The 22,140-nt window shown below is 46.1% G+C and overlaps 2 protein-coding genes across 4 annotated transcripts in view; one reads left to right on the plus strand and one right to left on the minus strand.

Annotated features, from left to right (window-relative positions):
* Nucleotides 1-571: 571 nt before the first annotated feature.
* Nucleotides 572-4,985, minus strand: rnf170 (ring finger protein 170). Its single transcript, XM_012830174.3, has 7 exons — nt 4,905-4,985; nt 4,214-4,377; nt 3,879-3,960; nt 3,398-3,506; nt 2,612-2,685; nt 2,230-2,370; nt 572-917 (listed from the first exon to the last, which is right to left on the minus strand). Exons 2-7 carry the CDS (start codon nt 4,351-4,353, stop codon nt 645-647), a joined length of 819 nt encoding a protein of 272 aa, XP_012685628.1. The 5' UTR covers nt 4,354-4,377; nt 4,905-4,985; the 3' UTR covers nt 572-644.
* Nucleotides 4,986-5,160: 175 nt separating this feature from the next.
* Nucleotides 5,161-22,140, plus strand: part of hook3 (hook microtubule-tethering protein 3) — a 33,592-nt gene continuing 16,612 nt past the window's right edge. For 2 of the 3 annotated variants that reach the window (XR_004164772.1, XM_012830172.3), the window contains exons 1-8: nt 5,162-5,547; nt 16,944-17,029; nt 17,969-18,041; nt 18,147-18,197; nt 18,621-18,753; nt 19,719-19,786; nt 19,912-19,974; nt 20,414-20,497. Coding sequence is in view for 2 of the 3 variants with exons in the window: in XM_012830172.3 (XP_012685626.1) it covers nt 5,491-5,547; nt 16,944-17,029; nt 17,969-18,041; nt 18,147-18,197; nt 18,621-18,753; nt 19,719-19,786; nt 19,912-19,974; nt 20,414-20,497 (615 nt within the window). In the remaining variant the exon portion in view is untranslated. Of the gene's footprint in view, nt 5,548-16,943; nt 17,030-17,968; nt 18,042-18,146; nt 18,198-18,620; nt 18,754-19,718; nt 19,787-19,911; nt 19,975-20,413; nt 20,498-21,984; nt 22,048-22,140 lie in introns of all 3 variants that reach the window. The other variant, XM_031577228.2, reaches the window with a different exon arrangement.

Here is a 22,140-nt window from a genome sequence, read left to right on the forward strand (position 1 = left end):
AATATAATCAAGGTAATTTGAGATGACAAGTTGCACCATCTTTATCTACATTCTTTTTGAGAAGTGAATTTGCGAAATAGGTCCACACTAGCAGAGCCTGGCCGAAATTTTGTCCACATGTGACAAATCCAGCATGAGAAATTCTGATCCGTCTTCGTGGGGCCGTTCATGTAGGGAATGCCAGGTATGATGATGGCCATGCAACACACACACACACACACACACACACACACACACACACACACACACACACACACACACACACACACACACACACACACACACACACACACACACACACACACACACACACACACACACTGCAGCAATACAAATAAAAACAAAGCTAGCACCCGGACGAAGATTCAAGTCACGTTCCACATCTGAAACACACACTTACCACACACTAGGCTGTGGGCCTTCTAAATAGGAAGACCCAGCACACACAGCCTTTTCTAACAATGTCTCTGACCTGAAAAAATGGTGAGCTATAATGTGTCCATGAGTGTATGTGTGTATGTGGGAGTGTGTATGTGTGTGTGTGTGTGTGTGTGTGTGTGTGTGTGTGCGCCTGCGTGTGTGTGTGCCAGGTGCGTGCGTGTGTGTGTGTGTGCCAGGTGCGTGCGTGCAAGTTGTCACACACATCAGCCTCCGCCCAGCCTCTGGGTCACCACCTCGCGGTACATGATGGAGATATAGATGAAGAGGAGCAGGATGACGAAGAAGTCGTCCATGAAGCCCAGCAGGCCGAAGACTGCCTCGGGGATGAAGTCGAGTGGCGAGGCCAGGTACGTCAGCGCCCCCACCAGACACAGCAGTATGCGCAGCCGGAACATCCAGAAGAGCCCGCCCACGGAGAACATCTCCCGGAAGGCGTGGCGCAGCAGCGTGGGCACGTCCCGCAGACGCTCCATCAGCTACGGGAGGGCAGGAGGGACATTAGCGACGGAAGGAGAGGAGTGTAGAGAGAACAAGGAGGAGGTGGGAAGCAGATAAGACGAAGGGGAACCGAGTGAGAGAGAAAACAGGACAGGAGAGTGAGAGGAGTGACCAGAGGCGGGGAAAAAACTAATTTAGGCTGCAAAGATACTGTATTTTAAGACTACATTATCAGACTATAGTAATTAGGGCTATATTGGCATAGATGGATAGTTGGCACAGATGCCCCGATTTGATTTGATTACAATTACGATTCACAAGCTACCGATTTGATTCAATCCAAAAATGTACAGATTGACAAATAAAAAAAGGATTAATCACACCACTAACATTAATTATGTTAAAGGATTTTCTGCATAATATTTTTTTTTACCACACGCCAAAAACAAAGAAAAATAGACAGCTACATATTGAAATATCTCTGTTTTACTGCTCTCCCTTTAAGAACAAAAGTGTCTCTTTCCAAAATATTCCATAAATCTAGAGCACCAAGCTAACTACCTAAAAGTCAACAAACCTTGGGAACACCAACAACAGCACAGTTGACACTGTTAAAATCAAACTAGCCTGCCAACTGATGTTTTGGTGATCGATTTGGTAGAAAAAGCTACAAAACACATTTTTGCAGGGTTTCTGTTAAAGCAGCAATAAGGAACTATGTTCCAAAACTAGCAAGCTAATTACCTAAAAACCTTGCAAACACCACCAACAGCCCAGATGACACTGATAGAAGCTTGCCAACACACTAACTGGTGTCTTTTGTCAGTAAAGCTGGCAATGTCCTGCTGTGAAAGCTTTTCTTCCATTTTTGCAGGGTATTCCAGCCCGGTACACAGAACTACATAGGGCATATCCTGGATGGCTAGTGGGAAAGACACAGGTGTTTATCTGTCCTTCACATGACCATATGCTATCAAACTGAATTTAAGGATGGTACCAAAACTAGTTGCCTATAAAACCATACCTCAAAAAGTGTCAAATTGTTGCATAGTGTTACTTTAAAGAGCGCCGAACTACAGAGTGAATAGCCGAGGTGGCACGTGCGATTGCTAAGTGTTTTTCTGTCCTTCACATGACCATACTTCATCAAAATAGATTTCAGGATGATAATAAAAAGCAAACCTCAAAAAGCTGCATACTGTTGCTCTACATTAAATTAAAAGAATAATCGAGATTGCCACATCAAAAGCCCCAACCCCAACCCTTCCCCATTGCCACACGGAGCAATCACTGATCTGGGCTGGCAGGAGAACCCCCCAACCCTTCCCCATCTCCACGCGGAGCACTCACCGATCTGGGCTGGCCGGAGAACCGGCGGTTATAGTCGGTGAGGTCCTGCAGGATGAGGTTGGCCTCGGGCTGCCCATCATCCGGATGATCAGAGGGGGGCGGCTCGTCCGTCCCGTGGAAGAGCGGGAACATCAACGTCACCTGACCACACAACAGGGAGCAGTAAGTCAAACACTGACACAGGAGGTAAACCACGGGTTTACACGTGTAAGACTATAGATGCCAATTTGACTGGACTCTACCCCTTAATAGCTGGGTATAACTATATATAATTCTAAGATATACTATCAACTCAACTTTTTGAACTTCTAATATCCAGAGCTAACTCAGAGCTATCCTGAGCTAATGCACTGGAAGCAGAAGTGGAGAACAGTTCTCTTACCGTTTGTCTACATATGGGACAGCTGATTGGCCCAAGCCACGTCCCATACCGCCAGTACGCAATGACACAGGAGCCTGGCGATCAGACCAACAGAGAGAGCAGAATGTCAATCAAGAATGTCAGGCAGGAGGTTCCTCAAGATGCCATCCCCATGAGCAGACCCCCTTCCTTATGAAGTGATGGCAGAGGCCAGCCAAGTCATTACAATGCTAAACAACCTGCTTAGCAAAACTAAACAACATGCAGTATGAATACAGGACCATGTTGTGATACTAAAGATTCCTAAACACTTTCCTTTAAATTTTATTTACACAGTTCTGTGAGTCAATTGAGGTGTTTGCCATCAATTATTTCTTAACAACTGACTGCTGTCATACCAATGTTTGCTGCATTGCTAGCTGTATATTCTTTGTGAAAATAGTGGTCTATTTTTTTGGGTAGGTGTGTCATGAACTGGATAAAGACATCAGTTCTAACTAAACAAACTAAAATGACCCACTGCCTGGAAATCAGCTCTTACTTAATTTTTATGTAAAGCTAAATGCCTACATAACAGAATTTCATGAAAGCTATCTTGTTTATAGAACTAAATATAATTTACGTTAAGGATGTATCAGTGAGTTTAATGCAGCACCCCCTTTTCTACCTTATTCAGTTCTTTGCAACCAACCTCTGAAACAAATAGAAAGTAAAAAAAAGCCACAACCAGAAACCATGCCCTAGATACACCAGCAGCTTATCATCACAGAGTCCCAGCCGTCAGAGGGCTGCTACCGCCATGCTCACCACAGAAGAGGTGGCCGCAGTTGGTCTCCACAGGTAGAGAGGCCTGCTGCAGGCACACCGGACAGGACATGTCCGTGTAGAACTGGTGTCTGGGCTCTGGCGGCGTGTCCTACATGAAAGAATACCAGACAGACAGGCAGACAGACACACACACACACACACACACACACACACACACACACACACACACACACACACACACAGTAGGGACTATTTAGCTGCATCATTTCCCTTCACGCTCGGTGTGTGCATTCACGCACACACACCACTATTTTTTTCACTCATCTATTTCTGAAAGGCTCACATAAAGAAATAATTAAGGCTTTAGAGCCATGCTGGCACCATGATGCTAGGGCAACCATAACCACGACCTTAAATGTCAGTGACACCAATATCACTTTCATAGGTTGTGGTATTGTGGCTTTAAAAGAGAGTGAATGACCGTGATGTTTGATCGGAGAAAGAACAAAAGAGGGCTCACCTGATCTGTCTGTAGACGCTGTCGCACTGCACGTACATGTTCTTGGTTTTCTGGGTGGATTCTCTGTTGTTGTTGTTCGTTCCTTCATGAAAATATGAAGAGGGAGAGGGGAAGACTCGTTAAGACTTCCACTGTAACAACCGAGGTGTTTAATGCCTGCGCTGCCTTGGCTCCATCTCAGGAACAGCACAAAACACACAGAGAGATGATCTGGTCCTAACTGTGACACCATCTGGGTTGTTTAAAGCCTGTATTGCTGTTTGCTAGAGGTATGGACATATAACAGAACATACACTCCATGTGTTCAGAGGCACACTTTCTAATTCTGCACTTACCTGAATAGCAGTGCAGCCAATCCACCAAGAAAGGCAAGGCTCAGAACAACCACGAAGAGGACGGGGTTACTAACCCCCTCTATGAGAGAGTCTTCATCTTGTAGGAGACGACTCGCTTGCAGGCACTGGTTTTCTTCCATTCCAGCGGATCATAATCTGTGACTCTTGATGCATTACACAATGAGGTCAACTTTTTGACAAGAACCTTTCGTTAGCTACCCGATGGGTTTGCTAAGCACATTTAAACGATTTCGTGGTAATATCATGTTCCAGTGTAACAACAATTTGCTACAGCCCATTTTCTGACTTGAGTCCATTCAAGTTTGATAGACATGACAACGAAAACACTTAATAGTCAAGGACCTATATTGTAACGTTAACTAATACTTTAATTACCTACTACTTTTAATTTCAACATGTTTGCTACATGCTACGTGTGTTGTTAACTAACGCTGTCCACTGACAACCACAGAAGATTAACCTGGCTAAATAAGTTAACCAGGTATCAACAGCCTCCAGACGGGCTGTCAGCTGGTAAGCTAATGCAACCTGAATACTGTCAGTGACAATATACCAATTCAAAAAAGTATACAGACATCATTCGTCTGAACATAACACGAATATGTGTTACTAATGTACACGTACATATTTTACCACTAGACAACAATAATTTAAGCATAATGTTGCCTACCTTGAATTTTCTAACGTACAATGTTATCAGAGCTGTATTTCCGCATTCCTATTGAGGACCTCGTTTAGGTATGAGTTGTGCGCTTACCAGTAAAATAGGTTGAAATTAAAATGATAAAAATAACCATTTGAATTTAAGATTTTATTTATAAACGCATAAATGAAATTGATTTTAAACTAAAGTTATCCTTTGAATTGATGTGTTTTCTTTTCATTTGTTTTTTTTTATACAGGCGCAAGGCTGTCCATATTGTGCAGGGTGGCATCTTAAGGACCCCGACTGGGCTGGAAAAAGGCACAGAGGGATAAACCGGTGGGGTGGCTGTGTGTGTGTGTTGGCGTTTTGTTCTTAACAATTGTTTAATTCCCTTTTCGAAACTGCAGACCGATACACACGCGAAAGACTAAGAGGGGTGTAAGTTGTCCTGTACCACTCGGACGAGATCGCAACAATTCGTCACGTTGTTCTGATCAAACCGATCAGATCAGACGTCTTCGGAAATTATCCTGTGTGGATACGTTCCCCGTTAGGATAAAGACAGCCTGCCAGCAAGCAAACTAGTGCGGTGGATTAATCTAAAGAGACGATGAGTACTCTGGATTCTGTGGATCGAGTCGAGTTGTGCGAGAGTCTGTTGACATGGGTGAGTGTATTCGAATGCTGCTTGGCATTTTTATGATCGCTAGCTGTCCAGCTAACGTTAGACGAATAGGTTTAACTGGCAAGCTAACGGTAGGACCAGCTAGCTACCTACCTTAGTTGTATTGATGAATACAGTGTGTGTCACACCGGCCAAATGTATTTGTGTGTTCATAGCTAACTTATCGAGCTAGCCTTATGCTCATTCTACGCAGTCATTTTACGCAGTTTTCTTGTCTTTAACATTGAGGTTGCTACTTTGCCATTTCTTGGAAGGGGAAACACAGCTGTCCAAGAGAAAAAAATATTACCTAAGCCTAACGTTATAATTAACATGTGAAAGTCAGAACTGTTATGTAATAACTAAAATGTCAATTAAATGTCAGGACACAACGTTAGCTAACATGGTATGCTATGTTTGTTGCCCCATTTGTAATTGCCTTCTGCGAATGGAATGCTTAATTAGAGGGTTGCCCACTTTATGTATGTAGGTAACTTCCTACAGTAACGCCACTTGTAAAGATTCTCAAGATGTCATCTTTCCCGTGCTGCTGTTACGCATGGTTTGGCCTAAGCAGATTTAGAAACCTTCCTTGTGCGACGAAAAAGCTGTATTGCCACCCACTTAAATTACACCAGAATATCCTAAACATACCCCCCGCCCCAGCAAAACTGTTAAGTTTGTATTCATAAGATTCCACAGGCAGCTCTTTCTTAAACAGTGTGACTTCAGAATAGATATCAATTTTAGCCTTCGGATAGTGTTCAGTGCGCTAATGTTTTCTGGCTTTTCTTAGTTATACCTTGGTTATCGGCTCCACTCCCCAGTACAAAGCTTTGTGGAGGCACTGCAGTCAAACTGGTCTGATTTCTACCTGAACATTTTGAACAGTAACGCTGCTGCCTGTGGTGTCAATCAGCAACTCTGCATTCCTCTGGCTCTGTTATAATCACATCACTCTAGTGCTTACAAATAGGTCACTGTAGGACTACTGTTCTCAGACTTTGGTAGTCAACTGAGTTTGGGCACATCTTAGCTCCAGTTTAATGCTAATATATGTCAAAGCCCCGAGTCAGCAATTAACATTATGGCTGTGCTGTGGACAAAGCACAAGATGAAGGGGATGAGTATTTATACAGCACACACTGAAACATGATCGCGAAAGCTAGCCAGGGAGGGCAGCATGTGCTGAGGTGATGTAATCAAAACAAGCACAGTGCAAAGGCTACTGAGGGGATTGAAAGGGGACCCTGCCTGAGTGCACACACGACAAAGCTAGAGAAGGGTACCAGCCCTGACTGACAGCAGGGCCTTAGACAGAAAGGGACATAAACAAGCCTTGTGAAGAAAACCCAGGACGATGCCTTGGGGCAGCACTTATCACGTCATCTCTGTCTCGCTGTTTGTCTTTCTCTCCCTCAGTCTCTCTTTCTCTCTCTCTTTCTCCTGTAAATGTCTTGTAAACATCTAAAGGCAAAAGATATAAGAGATGTGTACAAAGAAGGACAGCTGCATTAACTGGATGGGCAGTGGTGAGCAAACAGATGTTTCACACTATCAGGAAACACTCTCTGCCTCTAGACATACGAATAAGGAAACATGGTTGATGACCGCTTAGGGAATGGATAATGGCTGTGCTGTCAGCACACATCGTGATGCCTCAGCTAAAGGAGATGGACATATAAACGGCTAAAGACTTGCTGATTCACACCCTGAAAATGTCAAAGGCAGCATAGGCTGGCAGTAACGGCATAGGCTGGCAGTAACGGCATAGTCTGGCAGAGGGGATTAAGGGCGAGTGGAGGACAAATGGCCATGGGCCGTGTCTGATGTGATGGTCAGTAGATTCAATCTCTCTCTCTCTCATATTGTGACATTATCATAAATGATAAACTAAGCCCTGGGTGTTTGTATGCTGCTCCCACGTCGACAACGCATCACATCTTGTCATGGTGTGTCAGATCTGTGGTCACAGAACTCGCTTTGACATCACTTGAACAACCACATCATCTTCTCCTCCTTCTTCAAGCTGTCAGTGAAAAGTAGGGGTGGGAATCTCTTGGCACCTCACGATTCGATTCGATTCGATTCCGATTCAGAGGTCAACGATTCGATTCAAAACCGATTCTCGATTCTAAACCGATTATCGATTATCAATTCTAAACCGATAAAACGATTATCGATGCATCTCAATTTTTAAAACATTTGAGTTTGCTACTCAGAGTCTCAAATCACTTCCTACTTTGTGTTTGATAATTAAAGAACAGATCTATTTTTTTATTAGAGAAAAAGTTTTTCCTTGTTACAATTATGACTTTCTATGAACAATGCAATAATCGATGCAGCTTGCATTTCATCACAAAATTAATGTGTACAAAAAAAAAAATATATACATTTTTTTTTTTTGAAGAAGAAGAAAATATACATTTTTTTTTTTTTTTTTTTTTTTTTTTTAATTCAAAAATCGATTATGAACTTTTCTGAATCGAGACAGAATCGTTCTAGAGAGAATCGAGAGAAATCGAAAAATCGATTTTTTTCCCCCACCCCTAGTGAAAAGGTCCTCCGGGAGAGGCCGACGGGTGTGAAGCTATTTAACATTCAAGTGGTCTTCAAAGGTGTTTTATAGACTAGTGGGACAGGTTAGAACTTTTGTGCCTCAGGGCCGAAGGGAGGGGCACGCTGCAGGTGAAATGAACAGGTTCCACAGTTGCTTTCTCACAACATAGCGGTGGTGGAGAGAATGTGTTGCTGCTTCTTATCAGAAAGTAGGGCAAGCTGCAAGTCATGAAATGCACCAGTTTGTTTTGTGTGAAAGGACCTTTCTCCTTCCTCTGGTAGTGAGCTAAGTGATCTCTGCATCAACAGTGGAAGTGGTGACTCAGGCCCTCGCACTTCCTGTCTGAAATATTTGTGCTCTCTGTGCCGAAAGCCTCTTATTCTCATCCATAAATAGAGCGTCTGGTGCTCACACACTGTTTTGTTCCCAACCGCCAGTTCTCTCAACGATCTGTCTCTGACTCCAGTGACGGGGCTATTGCTCGCTGTCCGACACACAAATACTCCCAGCTGGCCGGCTGGGCCGAGCATATGGCTTGGGAGCCAGCTAATAGACCAGCACTGGGACTTCTGCGTGATGCAACAGGCTTGGCCCGGGGCTGTGCCATGGCCCGCAGGGACAGGGTAGATGGGCAGATCGATCCAAACCACCATATCATGCTGTCCTCATCCATCTGTCATTCAGAGAACGGGGGGAGAAAAAAAAAAATCTAAACTGAGCTCTTATCATTGACATCACTTTCAGGCCCCGAGGGGAGTTGGCTGTCGGGCTACTCTGACTTGGCTTTACCAGTGACTTTGCCTGGATGTTTGTCAACAGCAGATTGCCCATAAATGGTGCAGTCATGGGCCTGACAGACCACTGAGTTGGAGTGTGCATGAGGCTCTGAAGCTGTCGTTTGCTGGTTGAAACTTGATATTTCAAATATTGCACGTAGACGTTGGTGTAATGTTGAGACAAGGCAACTTGGTCAGTTTTATTGCCGTTTTAATCAGAGTTATTATGCATGGGAATCGTTTGTCATTCATCTCGATGGCCCCTCTGACCTCAGCAGAAGCCCCATGGCAACAGTTTGACTGACACTGTGTCACACAACAGTGTCCACCTTGTTTGGTGAGAAGAAAGGGCTGGTAACTGACAGCCAGAGGCCACTGTACAGTAGGCTGGGCACGCTCAGTGGAGGCAGGGAGCCAGAGCGAGGGGCCTGGGCGGTTGAGACGGGTACGCCAGCAGGTCGGACCTGTGGCCCATTCAGTCGAGACTACTGGAGCGTAGCACCCATGGTGCAGTGGAAACTGTCTGGAGCCCTCAGTCAGCACTTCAGGCACGCCTAAAGATACTTGTGTTCTTTGTCTTCAGTGATGCACTGTTCACAGCGATAATTGTTCTTTAAAATGGTTGAATAGGCCTAAGGTCTCCACACAACAGAACAACAAGTGTTTCGAGAAGCAGCGTAGTATTTATATGCTTATGGTTATCTTTTCAGGATGATGGGCTTTGGTTTTGTTTTGGATGGCAGCTGTTATTGTTCAGGTGTTAATGGCTGCCAGTTGGGGTTTGTCCCTTGGTTGTCCCTAAGGATGTTTTTACAGTGTTAGTCTACGAAGGGCACACACAGCCTTCATGGCCTAGAGAGGCTTGTAAAGACAGGGAAAATGTTTCTCCTACAGCTGGAAATAATGTGGTTTGCTCGCATTCCACACGTAGCTGTGAGCAGCGCTGAGGGAATGAGAATCTCACTGAGCATCGCAGTCCTTTCCAGCCATTTCATGAGGGCCGTAGAGCTAGCCAGCTAACCTCATAGACCAGCTAAGCTACACCCTTAACCACACATTTTAACAGGGTGAAGTAGCGAAGGAGCTAAGCCCGAAGCCAACAAGCTAATTTCACATACAGCTTAGGCAAGAATCTTTCAGAGGCTACCAGTCTGGCTGAGACAATTGACAAGAAGTGTGCCTGCTCATCAGGAATTCTCTTTATCTGGTCATGTCTGCATGAGCACTCCTAAGCCTGGTTGTTTGTGGCTGCTTGCTTTGACAGGCAGGGTTTGTAGGCTGTATTTTTGGTAGTTTTCCTAAGAGCTGGCCAGCCCCACCCCTCCCTACTCTCTCTCTGTGTGTTTCCTCACAGTCTGAAGAGATTATGGGTGTAGACTTCCTCTGTTGCGTCATGAACTTGAGACATCCTTTCAGCAATGCAGGCAGGCCTACTTAGGGCATTTTGAGGTTTTTTGGGGGGCTCTTTTAATTTGTATTTTATTGTGATTAGGTGTTTTAGTGACTAGTTTAAAAGCTGTGGTTGAATGTGTCCTGTTTGTAGGTGTCCTGTAAAATGTGGGCAGGGTCTAGACCAATGACATCACTGCACGTTTATGGGTAATGGCTGCCAGCAGGCAAGAGCTGAAGGGAGCCTGGGTAAATCCTCAAGAATCTGGGGAAGATTTGGGGGATTATTTGGTCAATGGTCCAATCTCACTTGAGTATCAACCCTGTGCCCTGGTCTTGACCAAGGTCCTGGTTTGGACATTATGCCCAGGATTTGAATAGTCTTTTATTCCCCAAGACGCCATCATGATGCCATGTGCTGGGTGTATATTATTACCATGTGCAAGTAATATCATAACAGCAAGGTCTCCTGTACTGTTGGTCTGCATCACAGCCACATCACTGAACAGTATGATCAGTTTGATCAGCCACTGCCTTTGTGTGGTATTGTGTATATGGTTTGCAATCTTTCTTGAATTGATGCCCATTCCTACCCTGGAGAATACACATTGGTGGAAGAACACCTTGGCCCAAGTTTAACCCCATTTGAAAATGTTCGTGATTTGTGTATTTGGTCGGAAACTCCTACTTTTCCTGGGATAGCCCTGAGCCTTCTGTTTTTCTAGCGTCTGTGGGTGTTTCAGGAGAGGCGCCACGAAGGCTTGCGAACGCTTCAGCTGTACTCCTGAGCAGGCTTTCTGTCACTCACAGGGGTTAGTGTTTCTCAACCAGCATGTGGGAGCTAAATATAAAGCCTGGGCAGTTCGGTCACCACGCAATGGCCTCTACAAACAGACTTGACTGGTCGGAGGGTTGGCCTCTTTCCAGATCAGTCTGATATTTAAACCAACAACAACAAAAAAAAAAATTAGCAAACTCAATACTGATGACATGGATTTAGAGTGTTTACAACAGGCCATGTGTTTTACATTGTGTATAGAGTAATCCTTACGTAATGTGTACTCGGCTGGTCGAAGCCGTACTCTAATCTCGGTTTCAAGCAGTTCTTTCATCGATCTAATAATACCATTCAGTGCTCTTTGCTGTGAAGTGTCTAGAGCTTTGTCGTCTGCCCTTGGACTTGTTTGCGCCGGTGAAGAGGCTGTGCAGCGATGAGAGCGAGCTGAAGCCGCTACCCTGTCGCTCAAGCGCGTAAATGATTTCCGCGAAGGTTGCGCTGGTCAATTCAGCGGGAACCAGTGTTGGCCTCCTCATTCATTCGCGGATCAAGGCTGATTAATTGCGAGCCCTAGCGAGGTCATGGCAGTATGTTCATTAGTGCGGATTCCCACTCACTACCCATGGGAGCCTGCATGGTTGTTTATATAGTGAACACACAGACACACACACACACACACACACACACACACACACACACACACACAGTGTGGACTATTCAGCTGCATCATTTCCTTCCTCGCTCGGCCTGTGCATTCATGCTGCTTCTCCTCCATGTATCGCTGGAGCAGCCCTGATGGTTGAACGGACACAAGTATACACACACACACACACACACACACACACACACACACACACACACACACACGCAGCCCTGATGGTTGAACGCCGGCCCGGCCACCCTAGACCACCCCATTGATTCCACCTCCGGCCCACTGTGTCACGTCAATGGGAAACGTTCTCTGTTTGCAGACCCAGAGAACCAGCCTAGGTGGAAGCCAATGAACGAGGACGACTGAAGCGAGGGGTCCGTCGATACTGGCGCGTACCAGAATGCCTCCATCCCCATCTATCCCAGAACCCTCCAGCATCTGGCTGAGCGTGAAATGGAACAGGCAGGAGATGGAGGGATGAAAGTGGGGCAGACTGGGGGAAGGGGGAGAGTGGCATGGGGGATGGGATGGGGGCGATTCCCCCAGCTGCTTCCAGAGGCAGCCAGGCAATGATAACGTGTCTACCCTCATACGCACACACACTTAGGGAAGCCTCGCTTCACAGACACCTGCAATTTTAATCGGCTGCGCTAAGCCTTTGTGTCTGGCACCTCCGTAGATGCCTGTGGGAGGTGTGTCTGGCTGGCTGTCTGTCTGTCTGTCTGTCTGTGTCTGCGTGTGTGTGTGTGTCATGAGTATGAGTTTTTTTTTTCATTTAGTTTTTTTCAGAAGTAATTAGAGATGCATTTCCGGAACAAAATGTGACTGTGCTGCAGCCGCAGTCAGTCATACCGTGACCTATGCAACTACGTGGATGCTGACACTTGACTCTACCACCTGCTGAATATCATTTAGCAAGGCGTAGGGCCACGGTTCGCTGATATCAATGACTCAGTGACGTTCTGGCACACATAGGCAGGCAACACATCATTTGCCGTAAGTCCCCACAAGGCAATGGCCCATCAGTCTGGATTGTGCAGTCACATAATGATAATAAAAACAATGTGTGATCGCTTGCAATTCATATCTGAGAATAAAGTTGTAGAGCTGAAGGCTTACACATTGGACATCAGACATCACATTCCTATTTTTTTTTTTTCAAATAAATATGTCAAAGCCTATATAATATATCTCCTTTATGTTTGAATAAGCCTCCCCATCCTTCAACAAAGATTCCTAACTTTACCCAAAACGGCTCTCAGTAAAGGCAACCATGATAGAATGGCAGGCCTTTCTGGAACTGGACTGACGTGGCCAGTGACTCATGTGCCAGAAACAGGGCCCTGTTATGGCAAGAGACACACACACACACACACACACACACACACACCCCTGTGATCAGGAGCAGCAGTGTTCTCTCCCTGTCCTGCTGATGAATGGTGTACTCTGCTATCCCAGCATGCTCTGGTGGGAAGTATGTGCTTCTCTTAGAGAGGTGTGTGTGTGTGTGTGTGCACGTGCGTGCGTGCGTGCGTGCGTGCGTGCGTGCGTGCGTGCGTGCGTGCGTGCGTGCGTGTACGCGCACATGACGCAGTGAGCTACCCTGGGAATCACCCCCAACAAGGTCTCCCAGCCCAGAGGATCAACACCACAGCACTCTGAGCTCATTGGGAGAAATGTCCAGTCTGATGTTTCCATGGCTCTGGCCTCTGCCTCGGCACCTTTTGTTGCGCTGAATGCACTCAGGTGACTGCAGGTCACAAAAGACAGAAATCCACCAAAACGGCCCCGCAAGCGTGCAACATACATTACAATGTTTTGGGTGAAGAGATGATTGTTGAAGGATGCATGTGAGTGTGTTTCAAATAGAATTCCATGACTGGACATTCAACAGTGGAAGTCTCCTGAAAGGCCTTCTTTCTGCCTGTCATAATACCCTTCCCTCTCTCACCCTCTCACTTCTCTGTTTCCAAAACAAAGCCCCCCTTCTTTCTTCCTCACTGCTCTGAGCTCTGCTGAGTGGGCCTGGCTTTACTGTATGTTTCTTTTGTGTTTGTGTATGTGTGAGGGGGGAGTGAGAGTGAGAGTGAGAGTGAGAGTGAGAGTGAGAGTGAGAGAGAGAGAGAGAGAGAGAGAGAGAGAGAGAGAGAGAGAGAGAGAGAGAGAGAGAGAGAGAGAGAGAGAGAGAGAGAGAGAGAGAGAGAGAGAGAGAGAGAGAGAGAGAGAGAGAGAGAGAGAGTGAGAGAGAGAGAGAGAGAGAGAGTGAGAGTGAAGGAAAGAGAGAGTGAAGGAAAGAGAGAGTGAGGAGGGGGGGAGAGAGAGAGAGTGAAATAGATAAAGGGACAGAGAGGGGCCCCATCCCAGTTCATGACGAGTAGAGCAGCTTGTGCTTGTGTTACGTAAGCTGGAGTCGAGTGTTTGGGTTCATCCCCCTCTGGCCTCGTGCCTGAACTCAAAGCACAGGCCCGTATTCCCAGCTGCTGCTGCTGACGCCGCTAGCGAGCAGCGCCCTCCCTGTCTGCTGGGCCTCCTCTCCTCTCCTCGCCTCTCTTCCCAGCCTTCTGATGTGGCAGAGGGGGAAAACAAGATCTGCTAGTCTGTCTATCTTGTTCTGAGAAACAAAGATGGCTGGTGCCATAGCATTCTAATGAAGAGAAAGTTGGGTTTCAGGTGGACACTTGAAGTTGCATTTCCTGATACTAATCCAATACACTTTTTTGTCAAATTCAGCAAATTGCTCTTCGTGGTCCTCTAACTGTCCATTCTGTGTGTGCGCTCACAAAAACTCTGGTGTTCATATATGATCCTGGCCCTGATGGGTGACAAACACAGTAGCTCGGACCAAGCCATAAACAATTCCCGCCAATCTGCATGTTGCTTCAGGAGCATGGAAGGAAGTGGTGTAATTCGATTGGCTGTTGAGCTCAAATATCCGCAACCTTTTACCAAAATTGCGGATTCTGCTATTAAGTTTCTAGGCAGTGAGTGCGACCTGTTTGAGGTGTTGAAAGCGACCACCTGCCCTTGCTCAGTGGAACTTTCAGTGAGGGGGTTTCCTGTCGACATGCGAGTGAGAACTGCCACCCACACTTCTCTGGTAGATGTCACCTTTACCATTTGTCACCCTATCAGTCAGATGGACTCGGTGGCCCCCTGTCGAGTGGGCCTGCTAAAGCTGGCGCTGTAAAACCTGGCGGTCGACTCCAGTCATGACAGGGTTGGTCTGAGGAAACAGAGACTGTGTGATTTGTATGTAGATTTGGTGGTATCGATTAGTTTGTTTTTTTGTGTGTATTCCTCTGTTTATTTTGATCAAGCTGTGTACAATGACAGTGACAGTGATCACAGGAATGCCTCTGGTCTGTGGATCTTGTGCTCCCCTACTTCCTTCCTCCTCTGGATCTGAACTCTTTAAGTATGCTAGCTTGTAAAACTAAATGAGTATTTTACCTGAAGTCTAGATGGAAAATCCAAATGTGTCCACAGATGTTTTGCAGGGCTGTTGGTGGCGTGTGTGCGTGTGTGCGTGTGTCTGTGTCTGTGTCTGTGTCTGTGTCTGTGTCTGTGTCTGTGCGTGTGTCTGTGCGTGTGTCTGTGCGTGTGTCTGTGTCTGTGTCTGTGTCTGTGTCTGTGTCTGTGTCTGTGTCTGTGTCTGTGTCTGTGCGTGTGTCTGGGTCTGTGTCTGTGCATGAGGAGGCTGGAAGAGCATGTGTTTGTCTTAATAACACCCTTAGGGTTGTTCCAGAACAACACCGCTATGTTGGGACAGAGTTAAAGTACTGGCATGCACGTTAACACACGCACTCACATACACTCAAGGAGTTTGATACTCCACACTTGCTTAGGACCTGGCCCAGACAGACTGGAAGGAAGAGTGGGAGCAAGAAGGAGTTTGCCAGTCAAGGAAACAGAGAGAGGGAGAGAAAAAGAGAGGGGACAGACAGACCGACAGACAGAGAGAGGGAGTGGGAGATACTTTTCTTCTTGGAGCTCTGAGCAGTGTTCCAACATTCCAGTGGGCTGCACTGAGCACGTGCAGAGGGGCGTTGTACAAGGGGTTCCTACCCATGATGAAGTTTATGACCTGGTGTGTGTGTGTGTGTGTGTGTGTGTGTGTGTGTGTGTGTGTGAGAGAGTGTGTAGGGAGACACACAGAGGTGTTACACGTCATGAAAGAAACGTCAGCGTCTTACTGTTTTGAAGAAATGACCACCCTACTAATCCTGCTGCTGGTACACACTGCTACTAGTCTTCAGACGAAGGCCTCAGTCTTAGAGGTGGTGTGTGTATGAGAGAGAGAGAGAGAGGGGGAGAAGGAGAGAGAAACGGAGAGAGGGAGAGAAGGAGAGAAGGAGAGAGAGAAGGAGAGGGAGGGAGAGAGAGAGAGAGTGAGAGAAGGGGAGAGAGAAGGGGAGAGAGAAGGAGAGCAAGGGGGAGGAAGAGAGAGAATTGGGAGGTGAAAGAAGGGACAGAACAGCTGTGTTTACCCTACACCACAGAGAGCGCTGGGGAGGGAATGAGTTGTCAGTATGAAGCGGACGTGGTGTCTGTCTGCACACTGAGGAAATTGGAGGCTTTAAGATTAGAGGAAGCCTAACCCTAACCCTGTCCAAAAGGGAAAAAGAGCTCTCTCAAGAGCTACTGCTGTATCTGATCACGTCGAAACTCTTTTGGCCTTTTATTTGAGTTTTATACTATAGACTTATACTATACACACACACACACACACACACACACACACACACACACACACACACACAGAGAGAGAGAGAGACATGCAAATAATTAGTTATTACTGTTGTACTACTAAAAGCATTTGTAAAGGCCAGAGTTGCTATACTTATTTGAAATGTCCTTCTATTGTAATGTTGCTGTGGACTGTAGTGGTTGCCCTGTAAGCAACAATGAGGCAATGGTCACATGCTGTCACTTCACCAAACTTGAAATGGGAAGTATGACGTTTCAGAATTAAACATATGGCCATAGCATGCTTGTGGTTTATCACAGACAGGAAGGCAATTATGTGGTGGTGTTTGCATTACACGCTCTTAGTTTCAAGTGTGTGTGTGTGTGTGTGAGATTATCAGCCCTGCCTACTTCTCAATAGTCTTAAGTCCATTGTACATCATGGTCAGAGAATGGCCTCACAGTGCAGAAGAAGTGGGAGTCGGGGTTGAGATTTGCTTTCGGTTTTGCATATTTGTGACTGTGTTTGTGACTGCTTGTTTCTGTGTGCCCCCTCAGATTCAGACGTTTGGAGTGGAGGCGCCCTGCAAAACAGTGGAGGACCTCGTCGGCGGGGTGGTTATGGCCCAGGTCCTGCAGAAGATGTGAGTCTGGAGCCCTCGGCTGCTGCTGTGTACATTTACCACTTTTTGTTTCCCCTTCCCTTCTGTCTCTCCCTCCCCTTTTGCCACACGACCCCCCCCCCCCCCCCCCCCCCCTTAAGCAGATGGGCCCCCCCTTTATGTACCGCGGTTCTGCTTAAGGTTTCTTCCTGATTAACAGGGAGTTTTTTTTCTTGCTCCTGTCGCCATTGTGCTTGCTCTAAGGCGGGGTTCAGGCACTGGGCTCTGTAAAGCACCTTGAGACAATTGTATTGTTTTGGTGCGATATAAATACAATTGAATTGAATTGCTGCTCATCTCTATATGGAGAGCAGTCACTAACTCTTCCTCCAATAGGATCACAGCTCTCTCTGAAAGCAACCAATCAGCATTCCCCTTCCACACGATAGGTCTGCTGTCTCTAGCCAGTCATTAGCACCCAGCAGAAGTCTCTAAAGAAGCCTTTTAAGTTTAAAGTAAATCGATTTATAAAAAGGTCAGAACAAATGAACATGTAATCAGGAAATGTCACAAACCCCTGGGCAGACTTTGCCTCTTGTGTAAGTGGTTGAGCAGCAGCAGCAGCAGAAGCCTATCTTCCCTGATGGTGGTGTGGGTGGATTTTTTAAACATGGCCTGCGGTTGGTGTTTATATGTTGGGGCATTCACAGCTGTGCGTCTGAGTATCCTGTTTATGTGTTTGTGTTGGTGGATTTCACCATCCAAGGAGGTGTTTTGGGTCTCTTATGACAGGGCAGTGGTAGAGGGTGATGTTGGGCATTTTCACTGTGTGTGACAAACACCTGATGAAACGGCTAACACTACTAACTGATTATCATGATTACTCAAAGTTTCACCAGTGTAAATCACATGTCTCATATGTCTGTCTCTCTCTCCGTCTCTCTCTCTCTCTCTCTCTCTCTCTCTCTCACACACACACAGAGATATTGTGTATTTCAATGACAACTGGATAAGCCGGATTAAGTCTGAAGTGGGGGATAATTGGAGATTAAAGGTATGCCATACGTCAGTCTCGGGTTTTCAGAGAAACCATTTTATTGTTGGGCCACCCCAGTCTCAACTCATGTAGTGAACTCACACACTCTTTCTGTCCTTTCAGATCAGCAACCTAAAGAAAATCTTAAAAGGAATCTTAGACTACAATCAAGAGGTAAGAGTGGGCACCTGTTCAGCCTGTGTGTGTGTGTGTGTGTGTGTGTGTGTGTGTGTGTGTGTGTGTGTGTGTGATTATATCATATGTTACTAGCAGACTGGAAGACTAAATGGATAGTTCCTGCACTGTGTTCTATGTACGCACCTTTGGCTCACCTCTTGCTGCTCTCTCTCTCTCTCTCTCTCTCTCTCTCTCTCTCTCTCTCTCTCTCTCTCTCTGTGTGTATCCTCTCTTTTTTTCCTTTCTTCTCTTATCTCCTCCCCTCCCTTTCTATTTTGGTCCACTTGCAAGTGTTTCTCCTCCTCCTCCTCCTCCTCCTCCCACTCCTCCTCTTCCTCTCGTTTCTTGTCCCTGCTCCCGCTCTCATGTCTCCACTCATCTCTGTGCTGTGCTGGGTTTCATTTCCTGTCCTCTCTGTAGATCCTGGGCCAGCAGATTAATGACTTCACTCTCCCAGACGTCGGCCTCATCGGCGAGCACTCAGACGAGGCGGAGCTGGGCAGGATGCTGCAGCTCATCCTGGGCTGCGCCGTCAACTGTGAACAGAAGCAAGGTGTGGAGTCTCTCAGAGTGTGTGTGTGTGTGTGTGTGTGTGTGTGTGATTATATCATATGTTACTAGCAGACTGGAAGACTAAATGGATAGTTCCTGCACTGTGTGTATGTGTGTGTGGAGTCTCTATTAGTCTCTGTCTGTGTGTGTGTGTGTGTGTGTGTGTGTGTGTGTGTGTGTGTGTGTGTGTGGAGTCTCTATTAGTCTCTCACTATGTGTGTGCGTGCTGCATGTGTATGGATGTTTGTGTTTGCCTCTCGGCGTGTCTGTGTTTGTGTGTGCCTGTCTGTGTGGGTATGTGTGTGTGTTTGCATGGGTATTTGTGTGTCTTTGGGTTAGTGTTTTTGAGTCTCTGGGTGGGTGTTTCCATGCTTTTTGTGTTTGTGTATTGGGGTGTGTTTGTGTATGTTTGAGCATTCTTGTTTGTGTGTATGTGTGTGTTTTGGGCATGTCTAAGTGTGTGAGAGAATGTGATCGATTTTTGCATTTCAAGGCTGGTTTGCAGCGGTGTGCTTGTTTAATGAGCTCCATGTCTGCTGGTGAGGCTCGATGCCTGTGAGCTCAGGGCTTCTGTTTGGAGCAGCGCTTTGATGAATATGATGAGGAGCTCCCTGGTGGTTTAGCTTGGCTGCAGACAGCTTGCAGGCTCTGCCACACACACACACACACACACACACACACACACACACACACACACACACACACACACACACACACACACACACACACACACACGCACACAGATGCAAACTCAGACAGGCACACACACTTATACTCAGACACATACAGAGAGAGAGAGAGGGTGTGCAAATCAGTCCAGATCAGTCAGATTTATCGAGTAAGTCTCCCTTATACTTGAATCATCACAAACACTCTCATCTCAGAGACTGCTGGGCTGCTGAGTTTGCGGAGAAGTACTGAGTTCAGGATGACCGTGTCACATTTTGTGGTCCTGTTTTTTCACAGAGTACATCCAGACCATCATGATGATGGAAGAATCTGTACAGCACGTTGTCATGACGGCCATTCAGGAGGTATGCGCCCCCCCCCCCTCCCCGCCCCCCACACCCACAGTGCTTTTGAGAGGGAAGACAGTGGGTCATTATAATGTTACATCATCAGTCTCGCTGAAATAACTAAAACTTATTTTCTGCCACAGCTGATGAGCAAAGAGTCCCCGGTCACAGGAGGAAGTGATACCTACGCGGATCTTGACCGACAGGTAACACAAACATGACCCATGTGTTTCGGTTCGCAGTCTTTCGGTTTTCCATCTTGATCTTTGTGGAACCAAATGATTTATGTGGAGGCAAAGGCTGCCTTCACAGACCTTTGCAACTTTGTCAAAGTAAATAGTTTTCGTGACAAAAAAAAAACAAGTCTGTTGACCTCTTAGTGTAGATTAGTTTCTAGACAGAATCCCACAGTTTAAATACATATTTTATTCCATTCACTGAAGCTGGCATTAAATTCATTAAAAAGTCATGCCAATCACAGTGTTTTGGACAGTGCTAATGATTTTTTTTCCCCTGAATAACACACATGATTGAGTGTTTTGTTGATGTATTTATGGTTACCATCGCTGCAGATGTCTTAGTGGAGTTGTCTGTTGCTATGGCGTGATGTGAGTTTGATGCATCCTGTGGTTCTGCGTTCTGCAGCTCAAGAAGACCGTGGAGGAGCTGAACGACGCTATGGCCACAAAAGAGGAGATTGCCCAGCGCTGCCACGAGCTAGACATGCAGGTACGGGCAGTCTTACCCACACACTTCCCCCTAACACTCACAGCACACACACACACCCACACACCCCCACAGCCAGCCCAGCACACACCCCACAGCCAGCCCACAGCCAGCCCAGCACACACTCACAGCATCAGCTGAACATGAAGAGTTCATTTCCGAATAGGACATTTTTTTTAAATGAGTAATTCGGGGAAAGATGAAGGTCTAGAATTCCCCCATCCTGTTAAGCCACGAGAAAAGGAAGTAAGGCTTTTGAAAATATTTCATTATTAAATTAGATTGGATTATTCTTTGATGGTAACTGAGACAAATGTCTTCTTAAAATATTAAATTACTGCAGCTGCTTTATCTGTTTGTAGCTGTAGCCTAACTTGTTCTTTTGCATAATGGACATAGTGGAACTCCTGCTCTCAAAAAGGAAGGTGCCAATATCTCGCGTTCAGGAAATGGCTGTAACCAATAAACAAGCTAGACATGTTTGTACTTGGGCAAGTGGAAATTCTCATAACCACTGTTGGGGAACATCCTGATATGGGAATAGCCTCAGTTATATTATCTATGTCTTACGTCTGAGAGAGAATGAGTTAGCAAAAAACAATATTAACATTAGGCATTGTCAACACATTAACTTAGGCACGACACTTTCAGAAGTGAACAAAATGAGGGATGCTCTATTTACACATTGATGGAAACAACACAGATGAGGAGAAAGTGGTGTTTGTCCCATTTAGGAAAGCAACTCTTCATGGGCACAGGCAAGATCTGGCTTCTACATACACACTTCCACATACACAAAAATTCTCTCCATCCCACGGCACTCCATATCCAGGACGTGTCTGGATTGCCATTTCCAAATGTGCAGTACTCACATCAGACTCATATACATCCTCAACACTTTCTAAGTTGTTGCTGTTCATTTTCTTGTGTTATCCCACCTGCTTTCTCCTTCACTTTTCATCAGGCCGTACACTTCATGTAGTTAAGAGCTTTTAGGACAGTGGCTCCCCCCCCATCCTGTGCTTCTCTTCCTGCACGGGCAGATCTGTAGCTGTTTCGCTTAGGTTGCAAATGAAACCTTGCACGGCACAGCTCTTACACAGCATCACTGCTTGCTCTTCCATGTCAGAGCAGGCTGCTTTGATGGGTAAAGGACACTTCCACCAGTCTCACAAATGAGCAGTTAATAATGGATGCTTCAAAAGAAAAACACCTAAAAACTGCTGAGCGCATATCCTCTCCCCAGCTCTTGGGGTCTCTCGTTCCATCCCAGCCCCATTGTAGTGTGTGCTGACCATTAAACGCGTAGCGACGGTAAGATACAAGCTGTCCCACAGTTCTCTTCTGCCACGGCTGTCCTGTAGAGGGTAAGGCCTTGTGTGAAAAGATGTGTTACTGCTCTCTCTCTCTCTTTCTTTTGTGTGATTCTTTTTCTTTCTCACCCACTACCTGTCTGACGGTATCCTCTGATCTCTGCCTTTGCTTTAAAGGCCTACCTCGTTCAAGAGGAACGTGATAGACTGAGGTTAGAGTATATTGAACTAGAAGAAAGGGTAAATTTGACACTTTTTTTTTTATTCTGTCTTCTTCTGTTCATTCTGTTCCTACCTCCCCGCACTCACTCTCTGTGGCGTTGGCGTTGTCTG

Source organism: Clupea harengus, chromosome 12 (assembly GCF_900700415.2).
Source record: "Clupea harengus chromosome 12, Ch_v2.0.2, whole genome shotgun sequence".
Lineage (NCBI taxonomy): Eukaryota > Metazoa > Chordata > Actinopteri > Clupeiformes > Clupeidae > Clupea > Clupea harengus.

Excerpts from the sequence above, each read along its gene's own strand:
- rnf170 (XM_012830174.3), bottom strand. The coding sequence starts at position 4,353 with ATGGAAGAAAACCAGTGCCTGCAAGCGAGTCGTCTCCTACAAGATGAA. Across the intron at positions 3,507-3,878 it reads AGCGTCTACAGACAGATCAG|GACACGCCGCCAGAGCCCAG; the intron begins GTGAGCCCTCTT and ends TCTTTCATGTAG. Across the intron at positions 2,371-2,611 it reads GTCCCATATGTAGACAAACG|GTGACGTTGATGTTCCCGCT; the intron begins GTAAGAGAACTG and ends TTGTGTGGTCAG.